The sequence below is a fragment of the Eleutherodactylus coqui genome, unplaced genomic scaffold, assembly GCF_035609145.1.
Source record: "Eleutherodactylus coqui strain aEleCoq1 unplaced genomic scaffold, aEleCoq1.hap1 HAP1_SCAFFOLD_124, whole genome shotgun sequence".
Taxonomy (NCBI): Eukaryota; Metazoa; Chordata; class Amphibia; order Anura; family Eleutherodactylidae; genus Eleutherodactylus; species Eleutherodactylus coqui.
Window position 1 is genome coordinate 222,616 of NW_027102315.1, and position 25,789 is coordinate 248,404.

A 25,789-nucleotide genomic window follows, 5' to 3' on the forward strand; every position below is an offset into this window, starting at 1 on the left:
GGACAGACCGGCCGAGAGGCCCTACGTGGGACAGACCGGCCGAGAGGCCCTACGTGGGACAGACCGGCCGAGAGGCCCTACGTGGGACAGACCGGCCGAGAGGCCCTACGTGGGACAGACCGGCCGAGAGGCCCTACGTGGGACAGACCGGCCGAGAGGCCCTACGTGGGACAGACCGGCCGAGAGGCCCTACGTGGGACAGACCGGCCGAGAGGCCCTACGTGGGACAGACCGGCCGAGAGGCCCTACGTGGGACAGACCGGCCGAGAGGCCCTACGTGGGACAGACCGGCCGAGAGGCCCTACGTGGGACAGACCGGCCGAGAGGCCCTACGTGGGACAGACCGGCCGAGAGGCCCTACGTGGGACAGACCGGCCGAGAGGCCCTACGTGGGACAGACCGGCCGAGAGGCCCTACGTGGGACAGACCGGCCGAGAGGCCCTACGTGGGACAGACCGGCCGAGAGGCCCTACGTGGGACAGACCGGCCGAGAGGCCCTACGTGGGACAGACCGGCCGAGAGGCCCTACGTGGGACAGACCGGCCGAGAGGCCCTACGTGGGACAGACCGGCCGAGAGGCCCTACGTGGGACAGACCGGCCGAGAGGCCCTACGTGGGACAGACCGGCCGAGAGGCCCTACGTGGGACAGACCGGCCGAGAGGCCCTACGTGGGACAGACCGGCCGAGAGGCCCTACGTGGGACAGACCGGCCGAGAGGCCCTACGTGGGACAGACCGGCCGAGAGGCCCTACGTGGGACAGACCGGCCGAGAGGCCCTACGTGGGACAGACCGGCCGAGAGGCCCTACGTGGGACAGACCGGCCGAGAGGCCCTACGTGGGACAGACCGGCCGAGAGGCCCTACGTGGGACAGACCGGCCGAGAGGCCCTACGTGGGACAGACCGGCCGAGAGGCCCTACGTGGGACAGACCGGCCGAGAGGCCCTACGTGGGACAGACCGGCCGAGAGGCCCTACGTGGGACAGACCGGCCGAGAGGCCCTACGTGGGACAGACCGGCCGAGAGGCCCTACGTGGGACAGACCGGCCGAGAGGCCCTACGTGGGACAGACCGGCCGAGAGGCCCTACGTGGGACAGACCGGCCGAGAGGCCCTACGTGGGACAGACCGGCCGAGAGGCCCTACGTGGGACAGACCGGCCGAGAGGCCCTACGTGGGACAGACCGGCCGAGAGGCCCTACGTGGGACAGACCGGCCGAGAGGCCCTACGTGGGACAGACCGGCCGAGAGGCCCTACGTGGGACAGACCGGCCGAGAGGCCCTACGTGGGACAGACCGGCCGAGAGGCCCTACGTGGGACAGACCGGCCGAGAGGCCCTACGTGGGACAGACCGGCCGAGAGGCCCTACGTGGGACAGACCGGCCGAGAGGCCCTACGTGGGACAGACCGGCCGAGAGGCCCTACGTGGGACAGACCGGCCGAGAGGCCCTACGTGGGACAGACCGGCCGAGAGGCCCTACGTGGGACAGACCGGCCGAGAGGCCCTACGTGGGACAGACCGGCCGAGAGGCCCTACGTGGGACAGACCGGCCGAGAGGCCCTACGTGGGACAGACCGGCCGAGAGGCCCTACGTGGGACAGACCGGCCGAGAGGCCCTACGTGGGACAGACCGGCCGAGAGGCCCTACGTGGGACAGACCGGCCGAGAGGCCCTACGTGGGACAGACCGGCCGAGAGGCCCTACGTGGGACAGACCGGCCGAGAGGCCCTACGTGGGACAGACCGGCCGAGAGGCCCTACGTGGGACAGACCGGCCGAGAGGCCCTACGTGGGACAGACCGGCCGAGAGGCCCTACGTGGGACAGACCGGCCGAGAGGCCCTACGTGGGACAGACCGGCCGAGAGGCCCTACGTGGGACAGACCGGCCGAGAGGCCCTACGTGGGACAGACCGGCCGAGAGGCCCTACGTGGGACAGACCGGCCGAGAGGCCCTACGTGGGACAGACCGGCCGAGAGGCCCTACGTGGGACAGACCGGCCGAGAGGCCCTACGTGGGACAGACCGGCCGAGAGGCCCTACGTGGGACAGACCGGCCGAGAGGCCCTACGTGGGACAGACCGGCCGAGAGGCCCTACGTGGGACAGACCGGCCGAGAGGCCCTACGTGGGACAGACCGGCCGAGAGGCCCTACGTGGGACAGACCGGCCGAGAGGCCCTACGTGGGACAGACCGGCCGAGAGGCCCTACGTGGGACAGACCGGCCGAGAGGCCCTACGTGGGACAGACCGGCCGAGAGGCCCTACGTGGGACAGACCGGCCGAGAGGCCCTACGTGGGACAGACCGGCCGAGAGGCCCTACGTGGGACAGACCGGCCGAGAGGCCCTACGTGGGACAGACCGGCCGAGAGGCCCTACGTGGGACAGACCGGCCGAGAGGCCCTACGCGGGACCCCATATATTTAAAAAATTATGTACTATACTCACTTTTCTCTTTTTCTTTTTAGAGGCCGCCCCCAGCGCCATCCAACACAGAGGCCGCCCCCAGCTGCACCCAAGACAGAGGCCGCCCCCAGCTGCACCCAAGACAGAAGCCGCCCCCAGCTGCACCCAAGACAGAAGCCGCCCCCAGCTGCACCCAAGACAGAAGCCGCCCCCAGCTGCACCCAAGACAGAAGCCGCCCCCAGCTGCACCCAAGACAGAAGCCGCCCCCAGCTGCACCCAAGACAGAAGCCGCCCCCAAGACAGAAGCCGCCACCAGCTGCACCCAAGACAGAAGCCGCCACCAGCTGCACCCAAGACAGAAGCCGCCACCAGCTCCATAGTTTAAGACAGCGGTCCCCAACTCCAGTGCTCAGGGACCACCAACAGGTCATGTTTTCAGGATATCCTATGGCAAGAACAGCTGTGGCAATGTCTGAGGCTCCGGCAATAATTACATCACCTGTGCAACACTGAGGAAATCCTGAAAACATGACCTGTTGGCGGTCCCTGAGGACTGGAGTTGGGGAACACTGGTTTAAAAGACTCTTTGTTCCTGCAAAAGCTTGCATACAGAGACAGTGTTGTTTAATAGTAAAGCAAGCATAGTCAAAGTAGTTGAAACTGTTCCAAGTTTGTGACTGTACCACTAATTCAGCTGTCAAATAGACCTTTATTTTACTGCAATGTGTGTTGTTGTTAAATCTACCTACACACGCTTTCAGTAGTAGTCTGTGACCTGGTTCTTAATTTGAACTAGGGGCCCTCTAGACTCTGAATTGAGGACATATCCTCTGGCAGGCCTCAATGCAAGATTCTGCAAGGCTACCCATTGTATAGATTAGCACAGCGCTCTTTCTGTAGCTCTTATTGAAGAAAAAAGAGGCTACTGATACAGCATAAGGGCTTATTCAGATGTGCGTAAATCAGCCAGGTTTTCATGCCCAGCAGTACACTGAGCTCCCGCTCCCTCGCCACTCTTTGCAATGGGAGGGATGGGGTGGAGCTAAATTCCACCCTGCCCCTTCTATTGCAAATAGTGGCGAGGGGCGTAGAGGGGGCAAGAGCTCAGTGCACTGCTTCTGGCCTGGCCCACTTCCTCCCCCTGCAGAGAGGAACAGCGTATATCAGCCGGGCGTGAAAACCCCACCGATATACGCACGTCTGAATAAGCCCTAACACCGTGCACTGTGCTGCTTCCTTAACTCCCAGACTTTTGATAACAGTGTAGTGTTGGTCTGTGCCGTTTCCTTAGCCGCCATTTACTTCAATGAGATTAACAAAAACAGCCCTGTATTAAGCACTCAGTTCTCCTCTTTGACTGGTAAAATGCCGATCCAATACTCCCCTCTGCATAGGGTTTGTGTTGACAGTCTGCATTCAACCCGTTTACAGAAAATCAGACTACGGCAGCCAATCAGAGACCTCAGTGCTCGAATGCTGAGATCTGATTGGCTCCATCTGCCTGTGACATTCCATACACAGGCCGACTGCAGCCTGTCCACACTGCATTAGAGAGAAGACTGACGGATGTGACACTGCAGCTGCACAAACCTGGGAGAAGGGGCTATACATTATTTCTATGTAATATATATTTTTTTGCATTGTGAGCAGGAATATAAATGGAACCTGTCACGTCCCCACCGCACCATAGACAAAGTTAGTGCACCATTAGGGGATGTGACCGAGTCAGACGATGTATTATATATACTCACCGATCCCCATGATCCAGTGAAGAGTCTCATACATGTGCTCTCCAACAGACGTGTATGGGAGTGTGCATGCACAGGACTCGGAAAAGAATCGGAATTTCGTGCCATGCGTTGTCTTCAGAGGGGGCATCGTGAGAGTTTCTAAAAAATACTATATCTGGCTCCCTGTCACGTGTCTCAACAGCACCATAACTTTGTTTATGGCGCTGTGGGGACTAGACAGGTTTTCTGTAAAAAAAAAAACCAAAAAAAACTAAGTGACAAGCTATGCTGTTATTGCGCAATAGAAGAATAAAGAAAAATCTTCTACATAGTTGGCATCACTGTAATTGTACTGAGAATAAAGGTAACACATTATTGCCACTCGTTACTGTAGAATTTAAAATGCAAAATAAAAAGCAACACTTCTGGTTGTCTGAAAAAAGTGACAAAGTTGGCCTGGTAAGTAGTAGGAGATAAGTGCTTTGGTAATTGCCTCCGTTCAAACCGTCTATCCCATTTTTGGAGCAGAGCGACCAAAGTAAGGTCTCTTACACACTGGCGATAGGTTTTCTAGTGAGTGGAAATGCATGATTATGAAACCAATGTTTTTCAATGGTTTCTTTCTCATTTGCTGTATTTACTCAAGCCTCCGTGCGATACAAAAAAACTTGCAATATCACCCATTGTTTTTTATGGGGCCGGGGCCCCATTAAAATCAATAGGAGAAGATCGCACAACAGTCTTGGAATCCCCCATAGCGAGGGGAGAGAGCGGGCGGAGCTACACGGGATCTCTGACATATCTTGAAGAGATATGGGGCGCTGCTAAAGGGCTTTCTCAGGGTTTAGCTGAGAGAAGGGTGAGGCTAGAGGGATTCTCATAGTGATTCTTGTCTAGCAAAGAGAGAAGGCAGGGCTAGCGGGAGGATCCCGCTAACCCTACCCCCTCTCTTGGCCACAGATTGAATTACTATATCACTAGAAAAGTAAAGTTATGGGGGAAGAATTTACTAATACTGGAATTTGTTACAAACCTTGGCACAAAATGCCCCAAATTTATTAAGGGCTCAGGCCCATGGGCTATGTGTAAAACACGAGTTTAACTACAGAGGCCCCTCCCTCATATAAGTAGACCAAAGTATTATAAACACCGCATGTAAGTAGGGGGTCACTGTTATAGATTTTGCATCGGGGCCCAAGAGCTTCTAGTTACGCCTCTGCTTGTGACCAGAGAGCTGGCACAGACCGCGTATGGCACTGCACATGCCCGCGTATCATTTTTTATCTTGACTTTAGTAAAGCATTTGACAAAGTATCTCATACTATACTTATTGAAAAAAATGACCAAATATGGGATTAACAAGGCAACTGTTAGGTGGATTCACAACTGGCTGAGTGATTGTACTCAGAGTGGTCATAAATGGCTGCACATCCAAGTAGAAGAATGTATCAAGTGGGGTACCACAAGGCTCTGTCCTAGGCCCAGTGTTGTTCAACATTTTTATAAATGATCTGGAGGAGGGAATTGATGCGAAACTGATCAAATTTTCTGATGACACAAAGCTAGGAGGGATAGCTAACACTAGGGAAGAGAGGGAGTATTCAAAAAGATCTAGAAAAGCTTGAACAGTGGGTGGCGACTAACGGAATGGTATTTAACAAGGAGAAATGCAAAGTCCTACATATTAGAAAAAAACTTTCTGACAGTGAGGGGAATCAATGAGTGGAAGAGGTTACCACGGGAGGTGGCAAGTTTCCCTTCAATGGAAGTGTTCAAACAAAGGCTGGACAAATATCTGTCTGGGATGATTTAGTGAATCCTGCACTGAGCAGGGAGTTGGACCCAATGACCTGGGAGGTCCCTTCCAACTCTATGAGTCTATGAGTATCACACAGACATGCAGGGATGCATATGAAAATGCTACACATACACAATGTATTGCATAGCAGGGTCATACAAGCAGGACAGACCCATCAGCAGTCTATGCACTGGTCTTACCACTCTTGTCTGCTCCAGTCTTAAAGCCATCACTCACTAGTACTCCTCTGTGCTAGCAGGGCCATACTAGCAGCACAACCCCATCAGACATCTCTGCAGTGGTCTTACCCCTCTTGTCTGCTCCAGTCTTACAGCCATAACTCAGTAGTACTCCTCCATGCTAGCAGGGTCATACTAGCAGCACAGCCCCATCAGCAGTCTATGCCCCGTTCTTACCCCTCTTGTCTGCTTCAGTCTTACAGGCATCACTCAGTAGTACTCCTCCGTGCTAGCAGGGCCATACTAGCAGCACAGCCACATCAGCAGTCTATGCCCTGGTCTTACCCCTTTTGTCTGCTCCAGTCTTACAGCAATCACTCACTAGTACTCCTATAGAAAGAGCCAGCTCTTCTCACCTGGTCAGTCAGAGCAGCAGGTGTAATTCTTGGGATGGAATGAGGGTGGGGGATCCTCCCAACTCTTCCCCAAGCGGCTTCAGGACCCTCTCCATGCTGGACTGGGACAGAACACCGTTTTCTTCTATGTTTAAACACTATGGGGCTGATTTATTAAGACCAATAACAGTAACCATGAATGTAACTTTGTGTCCTGTGGCATTAAGGGGTTAAGAGGTTTATGCCACTTAATAGATGTGTCTTGGATGGCTCATGTGCCAGAAGAAGAAATCTTTACCAGCTATGAGGAAGTTCCCTGGTGTAAATTCTACTAAATATAGTAGGTGCCCCCACCTACCTCTCTCAAAGTGTGGAGTGTGGTTCAAAAATCCCAAAAGTTACAAGTCTTAGTGCTGGCTATATTTGTGCACAAAATTAGCTACTTATTTTTTCCCAACATTTGTCCAAGTTGCCACCCCGCCATAACATCATTTTTTCTCATAATTAAAATTGCCAGTAAAAAATTATTCCCCACACCGGCCTCTAGATGTAATTACTGTCCAGGCCGGTCATTTACCAGCAGGGTGGCAACCCTAGTAATGAATGGGGCATACTGGGAGATGAGGGGACAGTAATGAATGTGACACATGGGGAGATGAGGGGACAGTAATGAATGTGACACATGGGGAGATGAGGGGACAGTAATGAATGTGACACATGGGGAGATGAGGGGACAGTAATGAATGTGACACATGGGGAGATGGGGGGACAACAAGGATATGTTCACAAGGTGGATTCCACCTGGAATTCCATTCTGCTGCAGTTTTTGCCGTGAATCCACACGTGGATGTAGCCATCAGTGGGCTAAATTTGCGAGCAAATGTTTGTGACGTGCATTCAAGAATAGAAGTCGTATGTTACTTCTTCATGCGGACCCATGCAAAAACGTGTCAGACATTCAGTACGCGGATTTTACCCATTGACAGAGCTAAATCCGCATATTGATCAAGAGCAAAAGCCTAATAAATGTGTCACACATGGAGATGAGAGGGCAGTAATGAATGTGACATAAATAGTATAAGATAGAGAGTGCCCCCATTGTGCCAGACAGACTACCATCATAAATAGTGCCAGACAGAGAACGCCTCCATATATAGTATCAGATGGAATGCCTTATAGTGACCCATAGAGAGCGACCCAATAAATAGTGCGAGATAGCGAATGTCACCCTAGTGCTACACAGAGTGCCCTCATAAATAGTATCAGATGGAGAGTGTCCCCACAAATAGTGCTAGACAGAGCGCCCCCATAAGCAGTGTCAGAATTCCTCTATAATGTAGGCAGTCAGCATTCCCCATGAACAGTGTCCGCCAAATAACGTCCCCGCAAAGAGCAGCCCCATAACCAGTGCCTGACAGTGACCCTGCAAAAACTATTAGCCAGTAAACAGTTCTAGCCCAACAACAGGCCTGTTCACAATATCAGGGCACTGCACAGTGCCAGCCACAGAGTGCCCACATTAACAGTGCCATGTAAGAGAACTGGAGGCAGGTTCATACGGATGGATATCTCATCATTGTCTGATTAGTGAGGGGTCCGCTGTTGGGACCCCTACCATTCCCACACCTTGCTGTAAAGGAAGTGCAGCTGTATTCACCAGCATTATGGCAAGGAAAAAGCTAAAGAGGCAGTTGGGCCGTTACCCGGGGGGTGCAGACATCCATGGATATCACATAGCATCAGATATCACATAATATGCCATCAATGACATTATGTGTTGGGTAGGATTATCCCTTCAAATGCAGTTTAATAAGCAGACACTAGAGGGAGGCAATGAGCCAACATAGTTAATACACTACATAGCTGTGCCATCTATAGACATCAATATCCTCCTCATCTAGGTTCTTACGTTTTGGCACATGTGGACGATAGTGATTATCATCCATATGTAAAGAGACCTTCCTCAAAGGGTTTTCTTAATGGCCAATTTTTGGTTTTACACTTTTGTGTTTTTCTCCCCATTAAAAAAAAACCATAACTTATTTATTTGTCCGGCAACATAACCATCTGAGGGCTTGTTTTTTGCGGACAAGTTGTAGGTTTCAATGGCATCATTTAATGTACCCCATAAAGTACTGAAAAGCTTTTAAAAATTTCTAAGTGGGCTGAAATGCAAAAAAAAACCCCGCCATTTTTTGGAAGGGAAGGGGTTACAGTAAACAACCTGCAGCTAAAATGGAATGTTGGCTTTATTTTGTTAGAATGATTACAACAATATCACATGTATCTAGTTTATTTTTAAAATGAATATATAAAATATATTTTTTCTGTCACCATCTTCTGACACCATCCCTTTTTCATTTTTCTATCAAGTTGGTTGTTTAAAGGCTTTCTTTTTTGGGGGGGTGAAGGGGGACTCTAGTTTCTATTGACACCATTTTGGGGTATGTACGGATTTTTAATCGCTTTCTATAACATTTTTTTCTTGGAAATAAAAGTGCACTTTTTGTACGATGTATCCTTTTTCTAATGGTGTTAGCCGTGCGGCAAAAATAATACACTCTTTGTCAAAAAAAAATCAAGCAGCTAGAATTAGTTGTCGTTTTACTACAAAACCCGCCATGCAGTTATATCTCCGGCAGATATGCAAATAATTATAGTGGTGGCATGATTAGATGAACAGTCCTGCCAGCTGTGGCCTCTTTCACACGGGCTACAAAATTGCCACTACAAAACGCATGTATGTGAAGTCCATGGTTTCCAATGGGTTCTTTCAGGCTACAAAGCATCTCATGTGAAAGAACCCAATGGACACCATGGGCTTCACATACATGCATTTTGTAGCCCATGTGAAGGAGGCCTTAAAGGGGTGGTCTCGCGAAACCAAGTGGGGTTATACACTTCCGTATGGCCATATTAATGCACTTTGTAATGTACATTGTGCATTAAATATGAGCCATACAGAAGTTATTCCACTTACCTGCTCCGTTGCTAGCGTCCTCGTCTCCATGGTTCCGTCTAAATTCGCTGGCAGCTTGCTTTTTTAGACGCGCTTGCGCAGTCCGGTCTTCTCCATTCAGCACGAGCCGCTTCAGTGTGCTCCCCGCTACAGCTCTTCTGCGCATGCGCAGACGAGCTGTCACTGCTCGGGAGCGCGCTGCAGCGGCCATTCTGTACCTTCCTCTGTTAGAGGAAGGTGCAGAAAGTGGAGCTGCCCAGCGGAGAAGCCCAGCCCAGCAGCCCCGAGAAGCCTCCCAGGTAAGTGATTTGTCGGGGGGGGGGGGGGCTGCCGCTGCGCCGGGCTGCGCCGGGGGGGCTGTCGCTGCGCCGGGGGGGGGGGGGCGCCGCTGTGATGGGGGAACTAGCGCTAGGCCGGGGGGGGGGGGGGGGGGCTGCCGCTAGGCCGGGGGGGGGGGGGGGCTGCCGCTGCGATGGGGGGGCTGTCGCTAGGCCGGGGGGGGGGCTGCCGCTAGGCCGGGGGAACTAGCGCTGGGCTCCGGAACCTAGCGCTGGGCTCCGGGGCCTTCACCTGGGCTGAGGGTCTAGCGCTGGGGAGCCGGGGGCTAGCGCCGGTTACCTGCTGCCTGGCGGTGGGCGTCTGGTCGGCGGCTGCGGGGCGTCTGGTCGGCGGCTGCGATGCGTCCGGTTGCCATGGAGACACAGCTGGCGGCGTCTCGGGAGCGCGCACGTCGGGCTGCAGCGAGCGACGGGGAAAGAGCCGGCGGCCATCTTGAGGAAACTTTTATAAGTTGCTGAAACGCTGGAACGGTAAGTACGAACCAGCTAGAAATGTCATTTACAGGGGGGCTTAGTAATGTGTACTTAATGGGGGGGACTGGGCAAAAAAAAAATTTAACTGCTTCCTCGAGACATCTCCTTTAAATTAGTTCCACCCTTGGCCTATAGAAAGGCTCTCAGAGACTACTTGTGTGTATTGGACCTCTTTTTCCGCTTGTGTAGAGCTTGTTGACCACTAGACGCCTCTACGTTATAATCAAAGAGATTTTGCCCAGTTAACGGAGTTTCAATGGGAAGGTATTATTGGAATGCGAGAACCTGGATGGTTCTATGTATAAATCGCCCATTACCTGGGCTGACCAGACTGTTAGGAGACATTGGGACCAGAGCATGTATGAGGGCACTTAATAGACCACCAGTATGGAGGATCATTTGATTGCCCGACAAGCATGAGCAGCTCCAACCGTATTATTGTCTGCCATCCACAGACAGGTGGCACCATTGTTACAGGCCACTGTGTCTTCTGTCGAAACATTTGCCGGCCACTTGGCTGAAAGAGATTTGGTGTCACGGCACCCATTATGCCTTTGACACTCACCCACCGTTTGCAGTGGCGTCGTGCACAGCTAAACTGGACTGCTACGGAGTGGAACTGGGCTGTCTTCAGCGAAAAATCCAAGTTTAGTTTGGGCACCGACGCCGCCGTGTTCCTGTCTGTAGACCTAGGGGTGAGCGCCTCAATTCTACCTTTGCTGTAGAGCTGCACACTGTCGCCAATGGTGTGATGGTCTGGGGGCCATCGAATATGATATACAGTCATCTCTAGTAATGACACGAGGGACAATGAGAGCTCAGCAATATGTTCAGGACATCCTGCAGCCACGTGTGTTCTTCTCATGGCGGCTTCCAAGAGGCATTTTCCAACAGGATAATACTCGATCGCACACAAGTGTCACAGGAACGCCTCCACAATATTGCCACAATTCCGTAGCCCGCCGGGCACAAAATTTATCACCAATAGAACATGTATGGGACCATCTGGGACGCCAACTTCGACAGCCTACGAGTTTGTATGATCTAGAGGCTCAGTTACAGCAAATCTGGACCGATATGCTGCCATACAGAACCCGTATGCTTCCATGCCCGTCCGTATTCTTGTATCCAAGCTAGAGACGGTACCACGGGGTACTAGAGCCTCCATGCCCGCCTATATCACATCTTACATCCAAGCTAGAGGCGGTACAACAGGGTACTAGAGCCTCCATGCCCGCCTGTATCACATCTTACATCCAAACTAGAGGTGACCCACCAGGGTACTAGAGCCTCCATGCCTGCCCGTATCACATCTTACATCCAAGCTAGAGGTGGTAGAATAGGGTACTAGAGCCTCCATGCCCGCCTATATTACATCTTACATCCACACTAGAGGCGGTACAGCAGGGTACTAGAGCTTCCATGCCCGCCCGTATCACATCTTACATCCAAGCTAGAAGCGGTACAGCAGGGTACTAGAGCCTCCCTTCAAGTGTTCGGTTTTCTGCAGTAAATTCTCCTTTTGGTCTGATATCGTAATCACTTCTTGATATCATCGTTGCAATCACACAGAGAAAGGTTCATTTGATTCCAAGAACATCTTCTAGGGGAGGAATTTCTTTTGATAATGAGTATATGTTTTATTTCAAATCAAAATTCGCACCAATGTTGCGGATTTTGACTCTGTTTTGGATTTGGAAATACTGCAGACATTCTGGATTCATGATAGGGCTACGTATTGCTGGTTGATCTTTGTGTAATAATGTGTCAGAAGCTCACCGGATGCCACAATCGTGGGTCAAATTTGAAGACGGTGGTCAGCAGAAGGAAATGTGCATCATCATAGTGAGACTGGAGCACTGAGACGAACAATTCACATATCCGGTGTTAGAAGTAGCTGCTCCACAATCCGCTGCTGGTGACATTATGCAGAGTATATGGACAGATTACTGCAGCATTTATCAGCATTGCCCCAACACTTCACACTGCACCCCAACATTCAGCACCCTCCTATTTATTGGACTTTTTCATCCACTTCACCGCCATCTAACATCCCACTCCAGGGATTACTGTGCATTCCTCTCAAAACCTCAATATTTATTTACTTCCAAGCCTGTATCCCAATATCAAACTATATCATCAATGGTTATTAAAGCACCATCCCACAGCGGAGATGTACCCCAATATTCAACACCCTATGGCCTTAGTCAGACGGGCGTTTTTAGCCGCGATTTGCGCATGCGCATGTGTCCGGCGATTTTTTAAAACCATTGCTTTACAATGGTATCGGACACATGAGCGCTTTTTATGCGCTCGTCCGATAAATTATAGAACAAAAAAAAATAAAAAAATCGCAGATCGCACCTATCTGCGATTCCTGTTCTCTTCTGTATATGCGCTCAATGGGGCCGGCGGCAGCAGCGCCGACCCCATTGAGAACATATAGAAGACAAATCATTCTTCTCTGCTACAGCTGTAACAGCTGTGGCAGAGAAGAACGATGTTTGCCCATTGAATTCAATGGAGCGGCAATACAGCCGCTCCATTGAAAGCAATGGGCTGCCGGCGTGCGCGGGGTGAATTGTCGGGAAGGGGTTAAATATATAAGCCCTTCCCTGCAATTCATCCTAAAATGTGTTAAAATAAAAAAAAAAATTGTATACTCACCTTTCCGCTGCAGCCGGAGTCCAGCCGCGGCCGCTGTCAGTTCTCCTGAACTGCTTCTCGGCACTATTCAGCCGGCGGGGCTTTAAAATGCCCGCCTGCTGAATGATCTGCCTCTGATTGGTCACAGCCCTGACCAATCAGAGGCCGGTTTCACTCACACACCCATTCATGAATGGGTGAGTGACTGCTGCCTCTCAGCGCTGAGCCAATCAGGGGCAGGTCTGACTCACATCCATTCATGAATTCATGAATGGGTGTGAGTGAGGCATGCCTCTGATTGGCTCAGCGCTGAGCCAATCAGGGGGCAGGTCTGACTCACATCCATTCATGAATTCATGAATGGGTGTGAGTGAGGCATGCCTCTGATTGGCTCAGCGCTGAGCCAATCAGGGGGCAGGTCTGACTCACACCCCCTTCACACCCACTGCAGGACGGCCGCACGGAGCTCTGGCTGCCGGGAGAAGGTGAGTATACAATTTTTTTTTATTTTAACACATTTTAGGATGAATTGCAGGGAAGGGCTTATATATTTAAGCCCTTACCGACAATTCATCCCGGGCTCGCCCGCAGCGCATTGCTTTAAATGGAGGCGGCTCTATTGCCGTCTCCATTGAATGCAATGCGCTGGACAGCTCCGGCCTGTTTCTAATGAAACGCGGCTAGGAGCAGATTTTCGGGCGATTTTCGGGCGACTTGCGCGCACCGGTCACGCGATTTGCGGATGCGCATCCGTCATGCGATCCGCAAATCGCGCGAAAAACCGCCCGTCTGACTAAGGCCTATAGGTGCATCTTACACTTAGGGCAGTCATCTGGTATTGCTTTATCCTCATCATCCAGCACCTGCACCCCAATATCCATGTACCATTGTGGTCTTGGTTTTGTGATCTTGATAACGGACGTTATTTTTCCCCCACATGCCCGTATTGTCATTGGCTTATCTAATGTCCATCACATCACACGTCAAAGTGTCTCCAGCGTTCGCAGTAGCCCGATAATTGTCGCCAAGTTCCATGTGATGAAAGAGGAGGGGTTCAGCTCATCATATGACACTCCCACATACAGACCTCACCTGCTCCATATATTACATGTTATTTTTATATTACTAAAATGTATTTTATCCCAGCGACTCTTAGGTTAGGACCAGTGGAGACCACAAAACTTGCTGCAGTCCTTTTGACCAGTCCCCCAATGCCCTAAGATGAAAGGCACCGGACCCAAAGATCTAGAGCTTGTGTCAAACAAAAGGCCCGCTGCCTCATTTTATGTGGCCCGCAGTTTGCCGACGGCTGCTCGCCACTGTACTGATTACCAGCTGGGGTGCCGCAGCTCCTCGCTGGTAATCACGCTGGCAGTGTTGATCCCGGCGCACACACTGACGTCAGTGTGCAGCCGGAATACTCCTCCCCTGAGTCCCCTGCTCTTCAGTTCCACAGGAGAGGACTCAGGGAGGAAGGGTTCTGGGTGCACACACTGATGTCAGTGTGCGCCCGGGCTCAGGGCGAGCAGAAAGGAAGCAGCGCTGACAGCAAGGAGGAGGCGAGTATATGGGTTAGGGGGGGAACTATTACTACTATAGGGGGGGGGGTTATATTACTGAGGGGGGGTTATTAATGCTGAGGGGGGTTATATTTCTGACTGGGGTTAATATTACTGAGGGGGATAATATTATTACTGAGGGGGTTTATTGTTACTGAGGGGGGTTAATAGTGCTATGGGGGTTAATATTACTGTGGAGGTTAATATTACTGACTGTGATAATATTATTACTAAGGGGGGTTAATATTACTATGGGGGGTTAAAATTATTACTTTGGGGGTTGCTATAACTAATGGGGCCACTGTGGGAGTCCCTTTTACTACTGGGGCAACTGTGGGGGGCGCTATTACTACTGAGGCCACTGTGGGGGGTGCTATTACTACTGAGGCCACTGTGGGGGGCGCCATTACTACTGGGGCCACTGTGGGGGTCACTATTTTTACTGGAGCCACTATGAGAGTCACTATTACTACTGCGACCACTATAGTGGTCACTATTAAGGCCCGTTCACATGGGCGTAATCATATTTCTGTCGCACAAATACGCTGTGTATTTGCGCAATCAAAAATCGCTTATGTCTGAATATTTGGTTACACAAAAAATAACGCAGATGGGCTCACTGAAAGGGTCAGCAAATATGCAGTGAATACATAGGTTTCCTGCGCATTCACCACGTATTTGCGCGGCCCATTCACTCCAATGGCCTATTGGGGTGCGTAGTACGCAACAAAATATGTCATACTGTGTGAAAATATACATCATGTGAATGAACTCATTGAAATCAATGGCTTCTATTCACTGCATATTATGTATGCAAATACACTTGTGTGAACAGGCCCTTACTATACTGTCTTCCATTCAGCCCTTTGAAGGTCACCATATGCCTGATGTGGCCCTTGGTGAAAAGGAGTTTGACACCCTTGATCTAGAGAAAGGCAATCCCTTCCAATATAATTCCTGCCAACACCAGATGTGGCAATCGGCTATCACCCTGGATCTAATCTGTCCTGCTGCATATATACATTAATTATAGATTTAGAAGAGCTAACGCTGTACAGAAATAGACATACAACCTGTTCCTAAGAGCTTACAATCTAATGTACAATAGAAACTCTGCTGCTATGAGCTTCCAATCTAATAGAATATTAGATATACCTTAGTAGCAGCATATGCGTACCCTAAGGTAGCTGCAGGGCCGAGCACTCATTCAGCTGACAGTGATTCCTCCCAACTGCCCAAGGCCCGGGTCCTGTGAAAACAGCCTCGCATCACTTCAGGAATCCTCCGGTCTGGTTGTCACAGCCATGGCAGAGGACCGTGGAGTTCTCCTATTGCTTTTAATGAGGTGGGCATCTGCAAGTAATTAAATACCTACGGATGTCATTTTATCCTAGTGTGCGGATCGCACGAGCGGGATAAAAATCGCTGCAGACTTTATTTTCTGCAGCTTCCTGTAGGACAGCAGGAGATTTAAAGACTCTTGGACAGATCCGCCGGGCAGAAGAAAGAAGAACCGGCCATGATGAAAGAGTTGTGCCGCGTCCGGATAGGTGAGAAAATGTCATTTTTAGCCTTATGGCTGTGGGATTCTGCACTCGGATTCTATGCGTGCTCATGGACATGAGGCCTTAAACTGGCTGGCTCTGTCAGCTCACCGTCAGACATGCACAGTACAGATTGTTTGCTACATCTGCATGTATATATTTTACACACACACTATCTTATATGCACTCACATATATTATACAGGGTGTTTCACTGGAAGCGTAACCCTTATTCCAACTTATTTGTGTAGAACTGTAACCATGTTCAGGAGTCTAGAGTTTATTAATGACCCTTGCTCTGTCTCATGCCATGGGTGTATCGTTCAACTGCTGGTGTGCAGTTCACATTTCCAAGTAGGTGGGTCTCATTTATCCAAACTATCTTACAGTAAATGCCCATTTAGACACAAAGATTATTGCTCAAAAGCCATATTTTGAGTGATAACCGTTGGGTCTAAACGCGTCAACAGCTATCTACAAAAAAAAACACTCCATTCCATTCGGTTCCACCTATTACTTCTCTCACACAAACACACACGTTGATCCAGAGGAAGGAAGGGGGAAAAAAACAAACAATGAGTTAGAAGCCAATTTTCCCCATTTGGAGGAAAATATTTTCTCCCTGACTCTAATCTAGCAATTGGAATAATCCCTGGATAGACAACCCATCTGAATGGATTAATGAGAGGCAACTTGTCACATGTCCAACCACAACATGATGGAAGTTCATTCTTTCTTGGGGGACAGAATCAACTCGAAGGTGGGTTGTCCCACAGATCACTGGACCCTACCCCAGCAGACTTTTCCCTGTGGGCCACCAAAAGGGTTAACGGTTTGTCAATAAACCTCGCACTGAAGAACATTAGATATGAAATTGCCACCATTGATGTGGGCATGTTGCAGCACACTTGACTACAGAGTGCCGGGTTCAGCAGTGCTTGGAGGGTAGCGGTGGCCACTTTCAACATGCTCTGTGAGGACTGATGAGTTCACTCGTGACATTGTTTCGAACACAAATATTACAATGTTACTGGGTTGCACTTCAAGTGAAGCACCCTGTACACACAATATATAATATAGAATAAATTGGATTCTGTTGATGGTTAGAGGACCGAGTTTATGTGGAAAACTAGACTGCTTGAATTATCAAGCACTTCTTATCACAGCAGTGATTGTTTTTCCTTTTCTCTCCTTCAAGAAAGAGAAAGTTTCTTCTGAATAAGGGAAGAAGTTTCTTATTGGGCTCCATCCATCTTTGCCATTTAAGAACATTGAATTATAGATACATTTAAGAGAATTCATGGGGTAAGTTTGCAAATACTTACTTCCATCTGTCATACAACATCCATTCCCTCCATCACCTCTCCAAACACAACATGTTTCCCATCAAGCCAGTCTGTCTTGTCACATGTGATGAAGAACTGTGATCCATTTGTATTTTGACCAGAATTTGCCATAGAGAGTAACCCTGTACAAAGACAGAACCTTAGAATTGAAAAACTAAACCGCCTAAAATACTGACCTAGTATAGGGGTGTTTCAATTGCTGCAGACTGAAGGATCCGCAAGTGACCCTGAATGACATTACTAGTCAATTTTGGTAAAATTCTTCTTTATCATTGACTATATACAGTGAGACATATGTTGTACAAATTGGGACATGTCTATTAAGTTATGTATGCCAAATTTCTGCAATACAAAGGTTGCAATGTTGGTACATATAAAATTGTGACTTTTCAGGGGCTTTAGGTTTGATGCACTTTTTTAGAAGTGGTTGTGGTCTAGCTTTAGGAGGCATGGCCATCCATAGCCTACCAGAGTAGCTGAAACCTACACTAGCTTGGGGGTTAGTCTGGCACATGGAGGTACTGCCAATTGCCACAAATATATTAAGAGGCACGTTCCTCTTAATACATTTATCTCATCGAGTCAGCTCATAGTTTACTTTGATCAGAGTATAAGGCAACAGTTTAAGTAACTAGGCTCCTAAGTGTTTATGGGACTTTGTGTTTAGTATTACAAATTTGTATGGTTTGTTAATAAAGGTTAAGTTTTATTAGATACTTCGTATTATAGTCTTGATAACTGCGGTATAAGTATGAAGGTCTTGAAGTGATGATTTAGGAAACACCTCTGCTAGTGAAATCTATCAAAATAAGCTTACCCACCTGCACCTGTGTATTTTAGAATGAGGTTCTCATCATCAAATTTCCGTCCATAGATGGATTTTCCGCCTGTGCCATTGTGATTGGTGAAGTAACCTCCCTGACACATGAATTGAGGGATAACTCTATGGAAGCTGCTTCCTTTGCAGCCAAAGCCCTTGTCATGTGTACAGAGGAAGCGAAAGTCTTCTGCAAATTAAAAAAACAAAAACATAAAAACACAAATGTGGACATTCTTACGTACAAATCAATTAGCTCAATTTATTGAATGAAAGCATTGTGCCGAGATGGCATCCCCTCTTCATATTAAGGCTCATGAATGTCAAAAGACAAGGTTCACTGGCCGGAACAAACCAGTCATGTGAAAGTCCATCCTGTAATACCACATTTTCCCTGCAGTGGAAATATCTCACTAGCAGCAGCTTTCCCTCGCATTACCAGCTTTTAATGGGGGTGACAAGAGTTGAGCCTGAGGAAATCATCATTTTGAATGGGATTGTGCATGTTGGCATAACCTCTTTTAACCCCTTCTCGCCACATGACTTAAGGTTACATCTTTGCAGGCTGGTACTTAAGGCAACATGACGTAACCTTACGTCATATGGAACTCGCGGGATCTGAAGAGATCCTGCGGTATCCGGCAGCGGGCGCCAGCTATTACTGATAGTAGGGGTGCATTGGGACAGCGACCCATGCTGTTAACCCCATACACGCTGCAATCTTTGTAGATCGAGGTTTATAAAGGGTTCACAGAGGGAGCTCACTCCCTGTGATGTCATTGGATCCCCCCCCCCCCCCCCGATTTAATCGAGGAGAGCCGACGAGTTGCCATGGCAACATGACGTTAGCTACAGGCGTCCTGCTTTGCCATTGCCTATGATCGCTTTAACCAGCGATAAGGCATTGCAGGACAGAAGTCCTGCAATGCCTTACCACAGCGATCATAGCTGCAATGGATCAAGTTCCTGAGGACCTAAATAGTGTAAAAAAACTAAATAGTGTAAAACGAAAAACATTAAAAAATAGAAAAAAAAACCCACAACCCCCTATTTATATGAAAAAACGTAAGAAACAAAAACGCACGTGTGGTATCATTGTGTCCGTAACGATCTGTGCTATAATTTGAGCACAGTAATCCTGTGCAGCAAAAACTGTTGAAAATAAGAAAAAAAGATTAAAGGGGTTGTCCCGCGCCGAAACGGGTTTTTTTTTTTCCAACCCCCCCCCCCCCCCCCCCCGTTTGGCGTGAGACAACCCCGATGCAGGGACTTAAAAAAACAACAGCACAGCGCTTACCTGAATCCCCGCGCTCCGGTGACTTCTATACTTACCGGTTGAAGATGGCCGCCGGGATCTTCTTCCTCCGTGGACCGCAGCTCTTCTGTGCGGTCCATTGCCGATTCCAGCCTCCTGATTGGCTGGAATCGGCACGTGACAGGGCGGAGCTACACGGAGCCCCATTGAGAAGAGAAGAAGACCCGGACTGCGCAAGCGCGTCTAATTTGGCCATTAGACGGCGAAAATTAGACGGCTCCATGGAAACGAGGACGCTAGCAACGGAGCAGGTAAGTGAAAAACTTTTTATAACTTCTGTATGGCTCATAATTAATGCACAATGTACATTACAAAGTGCATTATTATGGCCATACAGAAGTGTATAGACCCACTTGCTGCCGCGGGACAACCCCTTTAAAGGCTTATTTATTCATTTTACCTTCAAAAAGACGCAATAAAAGCGATCCAAAAAGCTATATGTACCCTAAAATGGGAAAAATAAAAGCTACAGCTCGTGACGCAAAACAACAATACCTCACATAGCTGCGACAATGGAACTATTGAAAAATAATTATAATTTCCAAAAGAAAAGAGTGTCTATTGTGCAAAAGTGGAAAAATCTAAAAAATTATGTTTTTGTTACAGTTGTAATCGTACCGACCGCTGAAAAAATGTATTGTGTCATTTATGACTTGCTCCACTCCAATCCATACTAAATGCAGCAGCTAGGCCCATTTCTCTATCCAGTCGTTACTCAGACGCCTCTGCATTATGCCAGTCGCTGCATTGGCTGCCCATCCACTGCAGAACTAAATTTAAACTCCTCTACCTCACTCACAAAGCTCTGCATGGCGCTGCACCAGCATACATCGCCTCTCTTCTGTCAGTACACCACCCAGCCTGCTCACTCCGATCGGCTAACACACTCAGACTAAACACCCCTGTAGTACGAACCTCACATGCTCGCCTACAGGACTTCACCAGAGCAGCACCCATCCTCTGGAACGCTCTACCCCAAGGTAATTAAAATGGATGTACTGCCCCGTTTCCTGTATCTTTGTCAAACAATTCCCATTGGGCTCCCAAGAACATACCTGAAAAAAATCCGATCTCTAATCTCCAACTTTGTTTGGAAAGGACGCAAACCGCGCCTGAGATACTCATTGCTAAAGAGGAGAAAAGAGAAGGGGGGCCTGGGCCTACCGGACTTCTCCCTCTACCAAAAAGCTAACATAGCAAACTGCGTACTTGACATCCTCAAAAAGCAGAAACTCAAAGCTATGGGTGGATATAGACCACACAGGCGAAACAGATGGCCTATACAGAGCTCCCTGGATTCTGCCAAAATGGATCAAGTCTATACCCAAATCTCCCCCTTCAGCCTCCAACTATTTAAGGCATGGGCGAGTTTCGCCCCTCAATATAGGCTGGTTACAGCCCCAGGCCCCCTAACTCTGCTCTTAGCAAATCCCCTCTTTGAAGCTACCACAAATCAGAAGGGCCTTCTGGCTATTCCTGCGGACCCAATCCCTAGATTGAGGGACGTAGTGACGCAAACGGGACTGAAACCCATGATGGAGATCTTAAACCAGTCTCCACCGCAGCCAGGATTCTGGTTGCAATATCTTCAGCTGAGAGGGTTTGTGAGCACGCTGATCCCGAAAGAAAATCTGACGGCACCCCTGACTGAGTATGAGCAACTCTGTTTGTCAAGTCTAAATCAGAGGCATATGATCTCCACGTTATATAAAATGTTGCTGGATCGGGAGACGGAGGATGAGACTCTGAATTATAGGGAGGCCTGGGAACGGGAGTTGGGAGAAAACATTACGGGGGAGGACTAGTGTAAAATCTGGGCACTATCCACAGCTGGCAAAATACAAGACCTCAACTATAAGATAGTCTCAAGGTGGTATAGGACCCCGGACCACCTACAGAGGATCTTTCACCAGTTCTTCCCTGCGTGCTGGAAATGCAGTGGGAGCCGAGGTACAATGACCCACATTTGGTGGGACTGCCGGCCAGTAGCGGACCTATGGGAAGGGGTGACAACTAGAGATGAGCGAGCGTACTCATCCGAGCTTGATGCTCATTCGAGTATTAGGGTACTCGAGATGCTCGTTACTCGAGACGAGGACCACGCGGTGTTCGAGTCACTTCCATTTTCTTCCCAGAAAAGTTTGCGCCCTTTTCTGGCCAATAGAAACACAGGGAAGGCATTAGAACTTCCTCCTGTGAAGTTCCAGCCCTATCTCACCCCCCTGCAGTGAGTGGCTGGGGAGATCAGGTGACACCCGAGTATATAAACTGGGGCCGGCCGCGGCTCGCCACAGATGCACGCTGAGAGACATTAGGGAAAGTGCCGTCCTGCTGTAGCTGCTATAGGGAGAGTGTTAGGCTGTTATCTTCGTCTTCAAAAACCCCAACGGTCCTTCTTAGGGCCACATCTGACCGTGTGCAGTACTGTTGAGGCTGCTTTTAGCAGTTTTGCACATTTTTTTTTTTTTGTATATCGGGCGTGCAGACCATAGCGTCCTCAGTCTGCAGTCATTTTACTGAGTATAGGGGCAGTACTGGTGAGGCAGGGACAGTGGTACAGGGAAAGAGATATACTGGCTATATAGGCAGTGGGCTTTTTCAAAAAAATTGGAAAAAAAAAATCTTTGGGCTGCCTGTGACCGTGTTCAGTTTACTGCGTGTCTGCTGGGGGTAGTAGTCACTCACTATTACCCAGCTAGGTGTTACTGCAGCCTTGCGCATAATGTTTTCTGGCTGCACTGTGCTTTCAATAACCACAGTCATCCTCCAACAGGGAAATCCATATACAGGCTATATAGGCAGTGGGCTTTTTCCCAAAAATTGGAAAAAAATACTATATTTGGGCTGCCTGTGACCGTCTTCAGTTTACTGCGTGTCTGCTGGGGGTAGTAGTCGCTCATTATTACCCAGCTAAGCGTTAAAGCAGGCTTGCGCATAATTGTTTCCTGGCTCTGCTGTGTCCGTTACATGATCGCCGTCATCCAGCCAGAGGGAAAGAGTATACATATATACGCTGCATACGGTGTCTGTCTGGTTTTTCACCTCACCATTTTAAAAAATTGAAGCAAAATACTTAAGGCCTACCACTAGCCTTTTGCCACTTGACTGGTTCTGCCCTGTGAATTCCAGTAGCTCAGTCATACGCACCTAGGTCTCACTACAGGCTTGCGCATAATTGTTTCCTGGCTCTGTTGTGCGTTCCGTAAGCGAAGTCAGCCTCCAACCACAGGCCAATAAGCGGCACAATTAATTACAGCGTTCTGTTTCTGCTCTACTCGTAATACACCATGCTGAGGGGTAGGGGTAGGCCTAGAGGACGTGGACGCGCGCGAAGACGCGGAGGCCCAAGTCAGGGTGTGGGCACAGGCCGAGCTCTTGGTTCAGGCGTATCGCAGCCGACTGCTGCGGGATTAGGAGAGAGGCAAGTTTCTGGGGTCCCCAGATTCATCTCACAATTAATGGGTCCACGCGGTAGACCTTTATTAGAAACTGAGCAGCGTGAGCAGGTCCTGTCGTGGATGGCAGAAAGTGCATCCAGCAAACTATCCACCGTCACCACCCAGTCTTCTACGCCTGAATGCTCTCGCTGCTGCTCCTCCCTTCTCCCAGCCTCCTCCCTCCCAGCAAATGACACATTCAGAAGAGCAGGCAGGCTCCCAGGAACTGTTCTCGGGTCCCGGCCTTGAGTGCGAAAAAATGGATCCTCTAACACCTGAGGAGTTTCTCATGACCAATGCCCAACTTTGGAAAGTTCCCAGGGTCCGGGTGAGGAGACTGGGGACTTCCGGCAACTGTCTCAAGAGCTTTCAGTGGGTGAGGAGGACGATGATGATGAGACACAGTTGTCTATCAGTGAGGTAGTAGTAAGGGCAGTAAGTCCGAGGGAGGAGCGCACAGAGGATTCGGAGGAAGAGCAGCTGGACGATGAGGTGACTGACCCCACCTGGTTTGCTAAGCCTACTGAGGACAGGTCTTCAGGAGGGGGAGGCAAGTGCAGCAGCAGGGCAGGTTGGAAGAGGCAGTGCGGTGGCCAAGGGTAGAGGCAGGGCCAGACCGAATAATCCACCAACTGTTTCAAAAGTGTGGCAGTTTTTCACTGAGAGTGCAGACGACCGACGAACTGTGGTATGCAAGGTTTGTCGCGATAAGATCAGCCGGGGAGCCACCACCACTAGCATGCGCAGGCATATGATGGCCAAGCACCCCACAAGGTGGGACGAAGGCCGCTCACCGCCTCCGGTTTGCACCACTGCCTCTCCCCCTGTGCCCCGACCTGCCACTGAGATCCAACCCCCCTCTCAGGACACAGGCACTACCGTCTCCCGGCCTGCACCCACACCCTCACCTCTGCTGTCCTCGGCCCCATCCAGCAATGTCTCTCAGCGCTCCGTGCAGCCGTCGCTAGCGCAACTGTTTGAGCGCAAGCGCAAGTACGCCGCCACGCACCCGCACGCTCCAGCGTTAAACGTGCACATAGCCAAATTGATCAGCCTGGAGATGCTGCTGTATAGGCTTGTGGAAACGGAGGCTTTCAAAAACATGATGGCGGCGGCAGCCCTGCGCTACTCGGTTCCCAGTCGCCACTACTTTTCCCGATGTGCCGTCCCAGCCCTGCACGACAACGTCACCAACGCGGTTACTGCCAAGGTCCACTTAACAACGGACACGTGGACAAGCACAGGCGGGCAGGGCCACTATATCTCCCTGACGGCACATTGGGTGAATTTAGTGGAGGCTGGGACCGCTCACTTCCTACCCACCCCCAGAATTGCGGGCCCCAGCTCGGTGCTGGTATCTGCGGCGGTGTAGGCTTCCTCCACTAAACCACCCTCCTCCTCCTCCTCCTATGCAACCTCTGTCTCGCAATCAAGATGTGTCAGCAGCAGCACGTCGCCAGCAGTCGGTGTCGCGCGGCGTGGCAGCACAGCGGTGGGCAAGCGTCAGCAGGCCGTGCTGAAACTACTCAGCTTAGGAGAGAAGAGGCCCACGGCCCACGAACTGCTGCAGGGTCTGACAGAGCAGACCGACCGCTGGCTTTCACTGCTGAGCCTCCAACTGGGCATGGTCGTGTGTGACAACGGCCGTAACCTGGTGGCGGCTCTGCAGCTTGGCAGCCTCACGCACGTGCCATCCCTGGCCCACGTCTTTAATTTGGTGGTTCAGCGCTTTCTGAAAAGCTACCCACACTTTTCAGACCTGCTCGGAAAGGTGCGCCGGGTCAGCGCACATTTCCGCAAGTCCAACACGGATGCTGCCACCCTGCGGACCCTGCAACATCAGTTTAATCTGCCAGTGCACCGACTGCTGTGCGACGTGCTCACACGGTGGAACTCTACGCTCCACATGTTGGCCAGGCTCTATGAGCAGCGTAGAGCTATAGTGGAATACCAACTCCAACATGGGCGGCGTAGTGGGAGTCAGCCTCCTCAATTCTTTAGAGGAGTGGGCCTGGATGGCAGATATCTGCCAGGTCCTTGGAAACTTTGAGGAGTCCACCCTGATGGTGAGCGGCGATGCTGTAATCAAATCATTAGCGTCACCATTCTCCTGCTATGCCTGTTGAGAAGTTCCCTGCAAAGCATAAAGGCTGATGCTTTGCGGGCAGAAACGGAGGCGGGGGAAGACAGTATGTCGCTGGATAGTCAGAGCACCCTCATGTCTATATCTCAGCGCGTGGAAGAGGAGGAGGAGGGGGAGGAGCCTGAGGAGGAAGAGACAGCTGGGCCCACTGCAGAGGGTGCCCATGCAGCTTGCCTCTCTTCCATTCAGCGTGCATGGCCGGAGGAGGATACTCAAAGTGATCGTCCTAGTGAGGACAGCCATATGTTGCATCCAGGTACCCTGGCACACATGGCTGACTTTATGTTAGCATGCCTTTCTCGTGACCCTCGTGTTAGACGCATTCTGGCCACTACGGATTACTGGGTGTACACACTGCTTGACCCACAGTATAAGGAGAACCTTTCCACTCTCATTCCCGAAGAGGAAAGGGGTTTGAGAGTGATGCAATACCACAGGGCCCTGGTGGACAAACTGATGGTAAACTTCCCATCTGACAGCGCTAGTGGCAGAAGGTGCAGTTCCGAGGGCCACGTAGAAGGGGAGGCGCGGAGATCAGGCAGCATGTTCAGCGCAGGCAGGGGAACACTCTCCAAGGCCTTTGCCAGCTTTATGGCTCCCCAGCAAGACTGTCTCACACCTCCCAAGTCCAGGCTGAGTCGGAGGGAGCACTGTAAGAAGATGGTGAGGGAGTACGCAGCCGATCGTACCACCGTCCTCCGTGAC

General features: G+C 50.3%; 1 protein-coding gene across 1 annotated transcript in view; it reads right to left on the minus strand.

Moving 5' to 3' along the window:
• The window catches only part of LOC136601737 (peptidyl-prolyl cis-trans isomerase E-like), a gene marked incomplete at its 5' end in the record, with an annotated part of 42,200 nt that overhangs the window by 10,726 nt on the left and 5,685 nt on the right, over positions 1 to 25,789 (minus strand). The window contains 2 exons of the mRNA XM_066588842.1: positions 17,352 to 17,494; positions 18,194 to 18,379. Of these exons, the coding sequence (XP_066444939.1) occupies positions 17,361 to 17,494; positions 18,194 to 18,379 (320 nt within the window). The remainder of the gene's footprint in view (positions 1 to 17,351; positions 17,495 to 18,193; positions 18,380 to 25,789) is intronic.